Source organism: Lynx rufus, unplaced genomic scaffold (genome assembly GCF_022079265.1).
Source record: "Lynx rufus isolate CCGP_SWC_20201006 ecotype Redwood Valley unplaced genomic scaffold, mLynRuf1.p SCAF_13, whole genome shotgun sequence".
NCBI classification, from domain to species: Eukaryota; Metazoa; Chordata; class Mammalia; order Carnivora; family Felidae; genus Lynx; species Lynx rufus.
Window position 1 is genome coordinate 40,721,669 of NW_025814827.1, and position 14,668 is coordinate 40,736,336.

The following is a 14,668-nucleotide window of genomic DNA, read 5'->3' on the forward strand; positions in this document are numbered from 1 at the left end:
GGCTCTGGTCTGGCTTAGGAGTTTCTTCTAGGTTCTAACATATTGGGAGAACACTGCCTTAAAAAATGGAAAGGCCTATCAGCTTTTATGCCTGAAAGAGCTGAAAGAGAAAGACTAATTAAAATTTCAGGATGTATGATTCAACCATTCTCGGTCTCATGGGGAACACATACAGCTTGCAAAACTCAGAGCTGTATTTAGATTATTAAACCTGAGAGGAAAAAAACTGAATTTTTCCCCTTATTAAACACTTAACTGCATTCTGACATTTATAAGTTTTAAAATTACTTGTCTCCCTTTAGGCTGAGTTCCATCGACATGAAGTACCATATCTGGAAGCTGGGAGTTGTTTTTACCGATAACGTGAGTATGGCATCTGGAAAAACGAGATTCTGTGCCACAGGGCCAGGGATGTCATTAGATGCCATTGGGTAACACGCTAGGGGGTGCCAAGAAAGATACAGTGATTGCTTATGAAAGATGGAGGGCCTTCACCATACCTGGGAACAGTAGTGTAGGGCAGACAGGCTTTCACTCGCTCTGTTCCCAAAGATGAGGGAAAAAAAAGGGGGGGAGGGTTTAATGGGCCCATCATGAGGCCGGAATGCCTGAAAAGTTACTAAATTGCCTCTGTTTTCCACAGTCCTTTCTCTACCTTGCGTGGTATACAACCATGTCGATCCTGGGCCACTACAACAACTTCTTCTTTGCGGCCCATCTGCTAGACATTGCAATGGGCTTCAAGACGCTGAGGACTATTCTGTCATCTGTAACTCACAATGGCAAACAGGTATTGGGGGTATCCTGATGCAGAACAGGAGGGGCCTCGATACGGATTGGGGGGGGGGAGCCAACAACAGGTAGTATTGCTAGTGTACAACTGTGGGTCATAGAGTATAGTACACATTTCTTGGCCAAACACGTGAACTACTAGGTTGTTTTTGCAAACTTGTGGCCATCACTTAAGAGCCCTAAGACCTTGGTTTAGAAACCCTGAACATTTAACCAAATGTTCAGGAAAGGGGGGAGGAAAGCAGGTGATGGGCATCTCAGAATCACTTTGGAGACTCTTTTTAGGTTTACCCTTTCCTCCATGAATCTGATACATTCCCTGGAGATTGGTAAGTAGGCTATGTATTTAGAAAACTTCCCAGGCACTTCTGATACATGCTTCTGATTATGAAGCAATGACTTCTACATATATACATACACATATATGTCTATATCTGTCTATAGTCATGGCTATGTCCAGTCTCATCAGTGTCTAGTCTGTCTTCTACAGTGCTGTCAGGGTCATTCCCTTGATTAAAATCCTCTAATGGCTCTTTCTGTCAACAAATTCAAACTCTTTAGCATTTCATTCCTCATTAAGTGCAACTTCCTAAGTGAGGCAGGAATTCCCTCATGTCTCTAAACCTTTGTGTAGGAGAGGGAGAAAAGAATGAACTTAAAATGTGCCCAGCTTTGTACAGCCATTGGGAAAACCATACGAAAATTCCTCAAAAAATGAGATGAAGGGCTACCCCATGATCCACCAATCCTACTTAGGGGTATATATCCAAAGGAAATGAGATCACTATCTCAAAGAGATATCTGCATTCCGTGTTCATTGAAGCATTATTCATAATAGTCAAGATATGGAAAAAACCGGAGTGTCCATCAATAGACGAAAGGATAAAGAAAATGTGGTATGTATATATAATGGCATATTAATCAGCCATAAAAAAAAAGGAAACTCACAACATAGATGGACCTTGATGGCATTAATGCTAAGTCAGATAAGCTAGACACAGAAATACAAATACTGTATGATCTCACTTATATGTGGAATCGAAAGAAATTGAACTCCTAGAACCAAAGAGTAGAATGATGGTTGCCAGGGGCTGGAGGAAATGGAAGTGTTGCTCAGAGAGTACAGACTTTCAGTTATAAGACAAATACATTTGGGGGATCTAATATAAAACATGGTGCTTATAGTTAAAAATACTGTCTCATATACTTGAACTTTGCTAAGACAGTAGATCAGAAGTGTTCTCACCACCCTCCCCGCCCCGCCACACACAGATAATAATGGTAACTGTGTGAGGTGACAGATCTGTTAATTAACCTGATTGCTGTATCATTTTACAATGTGTACACCTATTAAATCATCTTGTATGCCTTAAAAAAAAAAATAGGGATTCCAACCAGAAAAAACTAAAGTCAAATTGACCTTTAATTGTTCTACAGTGAAAGGTGATAGAAGCAGATCTACAAATACAGAGAACCAGTGGTTTGCCAGAGGGAAGGGAGTTGTGGGTCCAGGCTCCCAGTTATGGGATGAATGAGCCGTGGTAATAAGAGGCTCAGGATAGGGAATGTAGTCAGTGGTATTGTCACAGCATTACCTGGCGACAGATGGTAGCTACATTTATGTTGAGCATGGCACAACAAATAGAGATGTCGAATCACTATGTTGTACACCTGCAACCAGTGTTTCATTGTCAACGATACTCAAAAAAGTTTCTGCAAGATAAAAGGTGCTAGACCATCAAGTATTAGGGTGGTTTGTTTCTTCTAGGTTTCTGGCACTAGCAGCAGTCAGTGTTTCTCGTTTTAGTTGAAGATAAAAAGAACAGAGAAAAGCTAGAGATAGAAATTTGCCGCCGCATTCAAACCACTCAAGTTTGGGGAGGTAATGACAGACTGTGATGTAGGTATTTGCTTAGCGTGCTAAATGCTTCCCTATAGGTTCCTGGGAGAAAGGCCATTGTGTATTTTTACGTGTGTGTCTTGGGAAGTTTATCCTATAAAAGCAGTGTTTCCTAAAGTGTGATCTGTGGAATGCCAGTATTACAATATGCTCTTTTAGAATTCGTTTCTTCCCCTTTTCAGATATTGAAACTTCAGTTTTTGTTGATTCGGCTTAATGGCATTACGCAAAACTGTACCTTAAATGGAAAGGGGAAACAATGAATTTTTTATATGGGCTTGCTGAATAAACTCTGGCAAGATTGTAAAAAACAAACAAAACAACATGCCCAGCTTTGGGTGCCATCAGCCAAGTACTATGACAGGCTCACAACTACCTTGTAAGGTAGATGTTATGTTCACTTGACAGATGAGTGAACTGAAGTTTAGAGAGGCTGTCTCACCCAAGACCACACAGCTGCTAAGTGGCAGAACTAGCCCATTTCTTCCTTGGCGCAAAGCCCAGGTTCTTTCTCTGTTTCTAAAACGAACTGCGTTCTGTGAGGTCTGCGGTCTGAGGTTTGGTAAGTTACTATTCACCATTCGAAGAAGCCTCTGAATATGTTTCTTGCATTCATAAAGACTGTGATCTTCCTAGCTCCGGCTCAGCCCCCAGTCTGTCAAATGGGCCAGATGAGCAGGTCCTGTCTAGTCCTCATTTGTGGTACTTCCTGAAGCCTGGAAATAAGCATGCCCTGTGCCCCTGCAAAGGTTTTAGGCAGATTTGCTGATGATGAGAAATGTCACTTTGCTAAACCATCATAAATAATTCTTATACTAACTTCAAAGCTATCACAGTTTTCCACTTATGGTTATTTATGAAAACGTGTAATGTAGGGACACCCACCAGTCCAAAGAATGTTTAATTTATTAAAAAAAATTTTTTAAGGTTTATTCATTTTTTTTTTTTAATTTTTTTTTCCCAACGTTTATTTATTTTTGGGACAGAGAGAGACAGAGCATGAACGGGGGAGGGGCAGAGAGAGAGGGAGACACAGAATCAGAAACAGGCTCCAGGCTCTGAGCCATCAGCCCAGAGCCTGACGCGGGGCTCGAACTCCCGGACTGCGAGATCGTGACCTGGCTGAAGTCGGACACTTAACCGACTGCGCCACCCAGGCGCCCCTAAGGTTTATTCATTTTTTGAGAGACAGAGAGAGAGTCCCAACCTTTAATTTCTTTAGAAGCAGCGTTGGAGTGGAAGCCAGATCGTGAAGCCTCAGCTCCCTGCTCTCTCTGTAAAAAACCTAGGGAACCTCCTCCTAGCACAGTTTCTATTCAGTCCTAACTGCCTTCGTAGATTATTTAGCCCAGTCCCATCCCCAGGTATGTGTCTGCCAGGGCTGCTGTGACAGAACCAGGCCGGGTGGCCCAAACAATGGATGGAAGGAAACTACGGACGTTTATCTTTTCTCCGTTCTGGAGGCTGGGAGTCTAAGATCAAGGTGGGGGTAGACTCGGAGGCCTCTGTCCTCAGTTTACACCTGGCCGGCCTCTTACTTTGTCACTTGCTCTTCCCTGCAGCTCCTGCTGTCTCTTTGTGTCCTAATGTCCTCCTCTTGTAAGAACTCCAGTTAGATCAGAGTGGGGCTGATTCTAAATGCCTCGTTCTCATTTACCTCTTTACGGGCCTGACCTCCAAATTGAGTCACATTCTGAGATGCTGGAGGTGGTGAATTTAGTCCACAAGCCCTCAGGGTTACTGTCTTCTCCCCATAGCCCGTTTTCTCCACCTGCAGTAGAGCAACCTTCGCTCCTACCCCCTCCTCTGTCCCCTTTCTTGTTTCCTTGGGGTCTCCAAGAACCTCCGAGGGTGGAGAAGACCCACCTCCTTTCTCCTGTCTCTTTCCCGCTCGCAGCTGGTTCTGACTGTGGGTCTCCTGGCCGTGGTGGTTTACCTCTACACCGTGGTGGCCTTCAACTTCTTCCGCAAGTTCTACAACAAAAGTGAAGATGACGATGAGCCTGATATGAAGTGTGACGACATGATGACGGTGAGACACCCCCCCCCCCCGCAGGCCAGCTGGTCACTGTCCTCCCTGGGTAGGGAGGAACTGGAGGGTCACAGCGACAACAGAGACTAGAGAAGAATCCACATCTGTGAAAGGGAGAAGTGTCCAGGAAAGACAGAGGGACGGAAGGAAACAGGGTTTGGGAGCACTCACCTACACCTAGGTGGAAAGAGCACACTGCACAGAGGGTCTCTGTCCCCTACATTTGTGGTAAAGATGCGAATTACCTGTATCTGAATGTGGACAGACACACATCTAAATTTCTTGGAAGTCAAGCTTTGGTTCTTTGTCTCAGAAATCTAGGGGTGTAGTCCCATGAATCTGGTGCCCAGTTTATTTCCGGAAGCCCCAGGGGATTTTTTTTTTTTTTTTTTCCCAGAACAGCCGCTATAGTCTGACAAAATGCGAGTGGCAGGCTGGCGGGGCAGAAGGTTCCTGTCAGGCCAGCCACTAGCGGGCAAGAAGAACACAGCTCCTGGGGAGCTGGCAGAGCGACACTTGCATCTGTAGATGTTCCTAATGATGAGATTTCAGGCAAACACTGTGTGTCAGGGACAGGTGACATTGAACTACCCTAGCTTGCGATCATTTAAAACAGGTAACATTCTGGCCAAAGACTCACCTTATGCTTTCTTGGGGCAGGTACCCCTATCAGAGAGCAATGTAACAGTCACTAGAGCACCACTGTGACCAGCATGCATCTATCTCCATGCTTTTCCCTCTAAACCTCACCCCTCTAGGCAGGACTGATGGTGGGGGGGGGGGGGCGCCCTGCTCTAGGATCCGGCACGCAGATCCCTTCCCTGGATGACCCATGCAGCACGGGAGCAGAAGTCGTCTTCTCTCAGAAGCTGTAGGAATCCCTGCCCTCCTGGGTGCACAGAGGATGTGGAAGTAGGAGGAGGCCTTTTCCAGAGGCTGCAACTTTAAAGGAGGGAAAATGAGCATCTGGCAAAAGCATGCTCATCAGGGCCCAAAGTTGTTTTAAATTAGACGTGTCCTACATGAATTCTCTTACAGGTGTCAAATAGTTCAAAACTTAATATCTGCTCATTAAAAAAAAATCTTTTAAAGGCTACATGTACCCACAGTCTTTCCACCTTTAGACACCCCACACTGACCAGGGGGTGCAGAGGACAGCAGCTGGCAGCAGAATACTGACATCACCAGAGAGGGCTGTGTCCTGCCTCCCGCAGGTGAAGGTTTGGACCATCTTGCTAAACACAGAGCTCCGTGACTTTTATCTGAATGGCCACTATTGTTCTTCTCTAGTGTTACCTATTCCACATGTATGTGGGAGTAAGAGCAGGAGGCGGCATTGGCGACGAAATTGAAGACCCTGCTGGTGATCCTTACGAAATGTACCGCATTGTCTTTGACATCACGTTCTTCTTCTTTGTCATTGTCATCTTGCTGGCCATCATTCAAGGTAGGGTTGCCAGTTAAATATGAACAGGGCTTATTAGATCTAGTTCTTTCTTGCTCTGTGACATTTTGTATAGAGGTTTGGACATTTATTTACTTGTTAATTCAGTAAATATTTATTGACTATCTCCTGTATGCAAGGATTCGGCTGTACATAGAGCCAAAGATACGGGCACTGCTTCCTAGATCCCTCCTGTGGCTAGTCTTGTCCCACAGCCTCATGGTTCCTGCCCTTATTTTTCTTCCCAGTCATTAGGGTGGGGAAGGAGCAGAGAAAGGAGCTATGAGAGAGTGACGTGTTTGTTTTGGGTTTTTTTTTTTTATCTTTTGCGGGGATGGGTACTGCTATTGTAGTCAACAACTTGTCAGGAATTAGAGGAAGATGATGAATTTAGTTGAAGTCACACCAAGTTGAGGTACCTATAAACATGAGGGTGTTGAGGGCTAATAAGCGGGTAACTGTAGTAAGTCTTTCAAGAGACCTGTCAGGAATGGAATAGGATAGAAATAATGAATAATAAGCACACATAAAATAAACACGAATGCGACAGTACAAATGGGATACATCAGTGCTGGTGGTGGTGATCAAAGATGTGAGTGGAGAGGAGATGTTCCGGAAGCAGAAGCAAAGAACCTCAAGAGGAATCCTGATCTACATCACTGCCTAAGGGGCTAGAGAAGAGGAAGAGCCCACAGGACTGGAAACGGAATGGCCAAGCAACATAGAACAGGGAAGGACGAGGGGAGAGCCAATTGGGTCACGAAGTCCGTGGTTAGCATCCCATACTGCAGCAAGGTGGAGGAAGAGGAACAATGAGAAAGGGTTAGCCTGGATGCAACACTTGAAAACACAACTATTTTTTCTGATTTTGCTTTAATCAGCCTTGATAATTCACTTTTTTTCAAAACACTGTGGCCTCAACAATTGAACCACTGCCCTGAGCCACTAAACAGAGTATTCTAAACACTTTATCTGTCTTTGTATTTAAAATACCAGGTCTTATTATTGATGCTTTTGGAGAGCTAAGAGACCAGCAGGAACAGGTGCGAGAAGATATGGAGGTAATGTTCGACTAGTTCCAACTCTATTTTTGTAGCTTATAGTAAAACATTAAAAAAAAAAAACCTTTATTTTTGAGAGAGCGCAAGATGGGGAGGGGCAGAAAGAGGGGACAGAGGATCCGAAGTGGGCTCTGAGCTGACAGCAGTGAGCCCAATGTGGGGCTTGAACTCAAACCACAAGATCATGATCTGAGCCGAAGCCAGACCCTCAACCAAGCCACCCAGTTGCCCCGTAAAGGGACTTTTTAAATAATAGGGTCTGCTATTACCAAGGGCCAGACAAATTTTAGGCAAATTACCAATAAAGTTTTGTCTGCCTTCCCTGCCCTGTTCCCTCCCTGCACCTGTCTGCCAGCTCTGGGCATTTCTTCTGTGCCACCCTCTCTGCTCTGCACCCTACCCTATCCATCCCCAGCCTGCCACCCTGGTGCCTTCACCACGTCCCCTGCTTGGGCAGGAGCAAGCATCCTCAGCTAGCAAGGAGCTAGGTATGGGACCCTGTGAAGTAGACGACTAATAGCCCAACACGTTAAGGAGAGAAGTATCCTTCATTGGTTATCAGTTCAGTCAGAGATCATCACGCCTTTCTTTCCGCCCACCTGTAATGTCATGTTTGCTAATGCCTTCACTGCTTCTCTTATTCTTCTTAGACTAAATGTTTCATCTGCGGGATTGGCAATGACTACTTTGACACGACCCCTCATGGTTTTGAAACACACACCTTACAGGAGCACAACTTAGCCAACTATTTGTGAGTACCCTTGGTCAACGGAGGGGCCAGTGGCCGGGGGAAGGAGTGGCAGATTAAAATAAACAGTTGTGTCCTCAGTGTCCCCTCTGTGGGTGCCATTTCTGCCTATTCCTCTAAAAAAGGAGAAGTGAGCGTGCCATTTCTGCCTATTCCTCTAAAAAAGGAGAGGTGATTAGGAAAAAACTTCAAGCAGCCGCCAAGAGCTTGCACCTTTGTCCCTATTCTCTGCCTCTCCCGGGTGTTGACAGATGGGGGCTGTGGGCCGTTCCTACTCATAGCCACAGTCAGCCCCTCCACCCAGGATCAGACCCCATACATCACTACAGCCATTTCTCTTTCTCTACTGGACTTTCCCTATCACCATACATGCGTTCTCTTTGAAAATCCTAAACAAAGCAAAAAGGCTACCGCCCTACTTTTACTTCCAGCTATTATTGCCCTGCTTCTTTCTTTCCTTTCCAGCAAAACTTAAAATGTCTGTGTTTACCGCCTCCGTTTTTTCTCTTCCCATTCTCTGGTAATCCCATTCTGGTCAGGCCTTCCTCCCCACCACGCCACAGGGGCCTCCATCAGGGCGGTCGGCGCCCTGCGTGTTGCCGAATTCCATGGTCAGTTTGCAGGCCTCACCCTGCCCGTCCTCTCCTTGAACATACGAGCTCTGCAAGCATGGGATAGTTGTGGGTGTGGGTGTCCCAGCACCTAGAGCTTGGCCCCCTGGAAGCTCCAGTAAGTATGTACTTGTTCTGAGGTAGAGCATTCACTCAAGAACAAGTTATTCAGAGCCTGTTGTGTGCCATGCAGTGTGTACGAATCCTGTACCTTAGAGAATATAGAGTACCTGACAATACAGCTTCTCTCCGTGATCATTTTCAAGAAAAGAAAAAAAGCGGCTCCCTGGCTTAGCTCCTCCCCCTGAGTCAACATTTTATTGTTGAGGAAAAACTAACCTCTCTTTAGGATGGAACAGCCCTAGCCTTTGGGAAAGGTGTTATTGTTAAAGAGAAGTAGCAAAGACATATTTTTTTTTTCCCTAGAATGTGAGTTCAAGACGAAAACACAAACTTAAAAAAATCCTAACGAGAACAAAAACTAAAAAAACTTTAGCATACCCTTCAAGTCGTGAGTATTCATGATGGTTAATTCTCAGTAAGAGAGTTTTCATCTCAATGGAGGTGACTGGGATGGATGTCCTTCTATAAAAGGGGAGCATTTGTGAGGACTCGTGAATAGAGGAATGTCAAATGGTGCTATGCGGCCCGCTTGTACGTCTTCCCAGAGCACTATGTATTGTAACAATGTCCCTTCCGGCTCTGTGCAGCTCTAGCAGCAAGCTTGAGAGAACCCCCTTATTCATGTTTGAAACTCCCCCGAAAAACAGTGCTTTGTCAAATAAATGTGCGAGGAAAGGAATAATGTCCTACATGCCCGGGTATCAGACCTCATAAAGTTACTGGCCATACCTTCTTCTTAGTCTGATCAAGGAAGAGGGAGGAAGGAACCAAATCTGTTCATAGCTTCTGAAGCTATAACCCTAAGGACACCCCAAAGGATGTGAAATCTGGGGCTCGGATTCTCCCCGCCTCCAGCCTCACAGTCCTACACTCAGAGGGTAAGAGACTGGCTCATTTGGAAGTGGTCTCTGAGATCATGCAATGTGAGCTGAATGATCAGCCCCCGCCTCCATGGATACTTGTGTGTTCCAGAAAAACAGCCCCAAACCTCAGACCCATCACAGAACAAGTGAGACTACGTGGACTTTTCTCTGGTATCCATAATACAAACAAAACTATTTCTGGAAGAGTCGCAGCAACTTTAGGAGGTTAAATACTTCCCACCTTTTCCATGACCTATCCTTGAGACACACACACGTAATTTCAGTTCTATGTTCACCTATTAAGAGCGTTTTAGTCACCATTTGGTTGTTTAGGGCTTTTTAAAAAGATAGCCAAAATGCTTCCTCATAAGTTGTCTTAGCTCAAGGTTTAGGGACAAAAGAATTTCTCCTCACAAAAAGAGTAACCAAAGTAATGTCTTTTTCTCACTTATACCTTTTTTCTCTTGTTCCAGGTTCTTCCTGATGTATCTGATTAACAAAGATGAAACAGAACACACGGGTCAGGTGAGAAATAAAATATCTTAAGAATCATAGCCCTGCAGTCTAGAGTTTTCTGCACTTAGAATTAGATTGACTAAATATATTACGTTGGATTAGAAAACATGTGACAAAACACCACTCTTCCCCTGCTACCTGAACTCATAGCCAGTGAGGAAAATGGTCTGAAAGTCTTGTCACAGAAGTGTTAGCAATGCTTGTCTCTCTGGCTGGTGGGTTATGAGTGTTGGTTTTTTTGTTTGGCTACGTTCTCTGACTTTGGGTCATGATTTAAATTGCTTTTGTAATAACAACAAAAAGAAAATGGCATGAGCTTAAAACAAAAGAAATAATAATTTTTTGATTTAAAAAAAAAAATCATAGCCCTGCATTGAGTTTCCTTTTCAGAAGCCTTGAGACTCACTAGAGCATCGAATGTCTGAAGTAGACCGATGATTCCCTTAGTGTCTCACATGCGTTCTTCCTCTGTGTTATTCCGCCATCTCTTTGTGACCTGAGAAACCCCACATCCTAAGGCAACTCCCATCTATTCCTAAAGACTTTCTGGTTATCCTTCCCAGCTAACACTGACATTTTCTAAACCCTTATGGTTACTGCTTCAGAGTAGAATAGCTGGAGGTGGGGAGAACATTACAGAGAAAAAGACAAGGAGAAGCTGAGTGGGCGGCTTAACAAAGAGAGTAAAATGGTGTGAGAGACAGCCTGAGAAAGATAACCACCTCATGTGTGGGTGACGCAGGGAATGTGGAGGTGTGGATAGTATGAGTGAAAGTATGTGTCAAAAGGGATTCTGTGACTAAGTAGGAGAAAGAAATGCAAAGATAGAGAACAAGGGAAGAGAAGGTAGATTATCAAGTATTCCAACATCATCAGGGTTGTAGGAAAACTTCACAGCTCACACACTTGTGAGGCACTTGGTTCTGGATCTGCCTTCAGTGCCCCAGGTGTCTGCCCGAGCTAGCACTCACTGTCCCCTCATTGTGCATTATTCTGCCTACTACCAAGTACCAGTGGCATAGAATGAGCTTATTTCTAGATCTTTAAGCAATTTACTGGCAATCATTGCATGGTGTTCAGTGTTGTGTTTTGCGGGGGAAGGAAGGAGGAGTCGGGTAGGGAAGGACTTTTTGCTCTAAAAATAGTCTAGGCTGGGAACAGAGCAAGGAAGAAGGTTCTAGTTGGGCCTCATATAAATGAAACCCCCTCACCATTCCCAAAAGTATACCTACAGAGTAAAAACAACGCAGGTTTTAGCTTACTGTGGTTTCAAAAGAAGTACCCTTTGTTCCCATTGTTTCAGGAATCTTATGTCTGGAAGATGTACCAAGAAAGGTGTTGGGATTTCTTCCCAGCTGGTGACTGCTTTCGGAAACAATATGAAGATCAGCTTGGATAAATCAGAAAGAAACTCCACAGTTCTGGACAACTTCCAGTGGAATAAATCCTTTTACAGTTCTGCAAAATAATTGAAATGTGACATATTCTAAATGCCTCCCTTATGAGAAAGTGTTTGTTAAAAATGTGAGATCTTGGAATTGATTTGGCTTTTTGTGCCTAATGGACATAGCCCTGTGGGAGACAACCTCTCAAAATGTTAAAAGAGGGCAAAGAAGCAAGGAAACTATAATTGAATACCTTCAAGTTTTTCAGTTGTAATGGAACTAGTTTGTCACGATGGCAGTCATTGAGGAAAGGACTAGAAATATGAAGTCTTCAATGCACTGTACCTGAAATTTTACGCACTTGAATGTCACATGACAGTATCCACTAGTGACTCATGATCTGAACTACAAAAAACATCATTTTAACTGCAAATTTCTCCCATGGTACTTGCTAGTGAATGTATTCAGAATCAGCTTGAAAAGCTTTAAGCAGTTACAGAAATAGAAAAAAAAAACACACTTTGTCGACACTGAAATATCGATTAAGTGCCTTAAAAATCTCTTTAGATATAGCTATGCAAATTTTTTATGTTTATGTCCCAGATGGACATAGTTCCATTAATTAGTTGTGATCTTCTGTCTTTATGAAACTGCACTTGAAGGTTATTCATATAATTTTTTTTTTTCCAGTAACAGCTTGTCAACTGCTGTTATTAGAAGTACTGTACTGAAAATTCAGAAAAAGTTCAATCTTATGCCAAATTGAGTACTGCTTTCTGGTCCCCTTGTAAGTAGTGGAGCTGCTGTGTTTAGGTGAATCTCCTTAAATAAAAGGAAGTGCCCACTGCAATAAAGTAATACACCCCACTCTCTGGCGTTGGCGTCTTGCGTTGCACCTCTTGCCGCTGACTCCGCAGCCACACTGTGACAGCTGGGAAAAGGGACACGACACAAATGGCCTAAAACCCCACCCAGGAAAGAAAGGAAGTCCACACACCGGCGTTCATTTATTTGGGCCAAATGCATGCCTTGTTGCTTGTGTCTATCAGCAGCACCTGCTCTGCCGTAAACATTGAAAGGAAGGAGGCTGGAAACAAGAGCCCTAACATCCCCTGCCCTTAAGGGATCTACTAGATCACTAAGCCAGAGAACAAATGCAAGGAGCCTCTTAAAGGTATAGTCTCATGTTGTGGAACACAGAGGTAGGCTGTACCGCGGCAAGCGTTGACGGAACACACTGGCATGGGGCATGCTTGTAAACCAGCTGTTCTGGAAGGACAGCCTTGGGCCCGCCCTTGCTGACAAGGCCACCAAAATTTGCTTCAGGCACTTCTTTTCATTTTTCTTTCTATACGTTAGGAAATCATGCTGTCCAACCAGTCTTCAAGCTCTTCCTCGGTAACAGTTTTTGATGTACTTGCTTGCTCCGGTTCCACGTTCTTTTCTTCCACCACAGAGGGCTCTGCAGGAGCTGGGGAAATAAAAGCAGTGTTAACAACTGCACGTTGGTCCCCAGAGTGAGGGTTAAGGCTGCCTTGGGGCTTGTTCCATGACAGAAGTCAGCCCTACCTGTTTGCTTACAACAAGGGGAAACGTTCTGTTATTCAATCAGTTACAGTAATATCCTCACAATAAATGGGGTAGAGATTTGCCCCTCTAGTTATTCTGAAGTTGCCTTTTACCATTCACTAGTTTAGTTTCTTAAAAAAGACCAACAGCTCAGTTTTCTTTTGACTATTGTAGCACTCCTGGAAAGTCTTCAAAGGTTCTCAAAGGCAGTGTGTGGATGCAGCAGTCACCCTCGGCCTCTCCCTATCAGATGGGCCACTGTCTCGCAGAGCGCACACAAGGGAGGGAGTGCTCTTTTGTAAAAAATAAGATCGAAATAGCAAGCAAGAAGTCTGGAGAGTTGGTTAGCTGGCCTGTTCAGATAGTCGATTAAAAGGCCTGCTGATGCACAGCTGAGGACCAGGAGAAGCTTAATGCCTTTTTATAGTGCGAGTTCAATCTGCAGCCCTGGGTTTAATATTGCAGTCAGGCAGGTAGCAGCTTTGGAAGCCGGGTGTATCGAGTGGGAGGAAGGGTGTCAGAAAGGTCAGCTCAGGGGGAAGTGGGGATGTGAGCACAGAAATAGATGTCCATGGACCACAGCAGATCGATGTCAGACGCTGATGGAGATGTGTATGGATGGGACGCAGGTGGGGCTGTTTGCAGAAAAACAGGAAGAGGGATAGGGAATCAAATGGAAGCCATACCTTTTTCTTCTGGGGCCACCTCCCCATCTTTCTCAGATCCTCGGTCCTGAGATGTCTGGTCTGGTAAGATGTTCTCTCCCTCTTTTATAGGTGCATCCAAACTCAGCAGAAGATCTAACTCTTCCTCCAAGGGGCCTGCTGCTGACTGCAGTGGGCCAGTGGGTTCCCGGGAACCCTTTGTGGGACCTGGGCTATCTTTACCCAGGTACATGGGGCAGCCAGCAGCAACAGACTTCAGCTCAGCGGACCCCCTTCCTCCAGGCCCCAAGGGCCCTTTTAACTGCATCCCTCGTCCCTTGCCTTCATCATTTCTCTTTGGTTTCACCTGAGGAAGCTCTAAAGGAAGGGTGGTCTGAAAGAGAAGCATAAAGAGTTCAAAAAAATCTTGAGTCCTGCCACGTTTGCTTAAGCAGAAACAAAAACAAAGGAAGCCAAACTTTGGGCAATGGCTAATTCTATCCAGACAGCAAGTCCACAAAGGGTCTCGAATTCAGGCCCTGCCCCAGCACCCTTCCTTACTGATGGGGGCTAAAACATGGGAGACCTCACTGAAACACAACAGGGCTGGGCCTCCCCCTCTGCCCCACCTCCGCTGTGTGCTAACTCAGAGCTGAAATCAAAAGGGCCATGTCTTTCTATAACTGCCCTGAGAGCTGGCAGCACCACAGGTCTATATGAATGTATGTATACTTCCATCTGTGAGGACATAAACATCTGTAAAAGGCACCGAGAAGCAATCAGCCAATCAATGTGTGAATAAGAAAGGTGAAGGGACAAGCTCCCCAAGCTAAGAGGGACGCTTGCTAACATTTGAGTAAAAAATGCCAGACAGGAAAGAAAACACACTTGATTACATTCGTAAAAAGTACAAAAATGGGCAAAACTAATCTTTAGTATTAGGAATCAGGATAGTAGTTTTTAGGGCAGTAGTGACTCGA

The 14,668-nt window shown here is 44.7% G+C and overlaps 2 protein-coding genes across 2 annotated transcripts in view; one reads left to right on the forward strand and one right to left on the reverse strand.

Moving 5' to 3' along the window:
• Positions 1-11,899, forward strand: part of RYR3 (ryanodine receptor 3) — a 365,900-nt gene extending 354,001 nt beyond the window's left edge. Inside the window, exons 97-104 of the mRNA XM_047075357.1 lie at positions 303-363; positions 644-790; positions 4,590-4,724; positions 6,015-6,171; positions 7,165-7,229; positions 7,880-7,980; positions 10,048-10,099; positions 11,394-11,899. Of these exons, the coding sequence (XP_046931313.1) occupies positions 303-363; positions 644-790; positions 4,590-4,724; positions 6,015-6,171; positions 7,165-7,229; positions 7,880-7,980; positions 10,048-10,099; positions 11,394-11,489 (814 nt within the window). The 3' untranslated portion in view covers positions 11,490-11,899. The remainder of the gene's footprint in view (positions 1-302; positions 364-643; positions 791-4,589; positions 4,725-6,014; positions 6,172-7,164; positions 7,230-7,879; positions 7,981-10,047; positions 10,100-11,393) is intronic.
• A 570-nt stretch (positions 11,900-12,469) lies between these two features.
• The window catches only part of AVEN (apoptosis and caspase activation inhibitor), a 195,934-nt gene continuing 193,735 nt past the window's right edge, over positions 12,470-14,668 (reverse strand). The window contains exons 5-6 of the mRNA XM_047074663.1: positions 13,731-14,082; positions 12,470-12,946 (exon numbers count right to left, since the gene is read on the reverse strand). Coding sequence (XP_046930619.1) covers positions 12,831-12,946; positions 13,731-14,082 — 468 coding nt within the window. The 3' untranslated portion in view covers positions 12,470-12,830. The remainder of the gene's footprint in view (positions 12,947-13,730; positions 14,083-14,668) is intronic.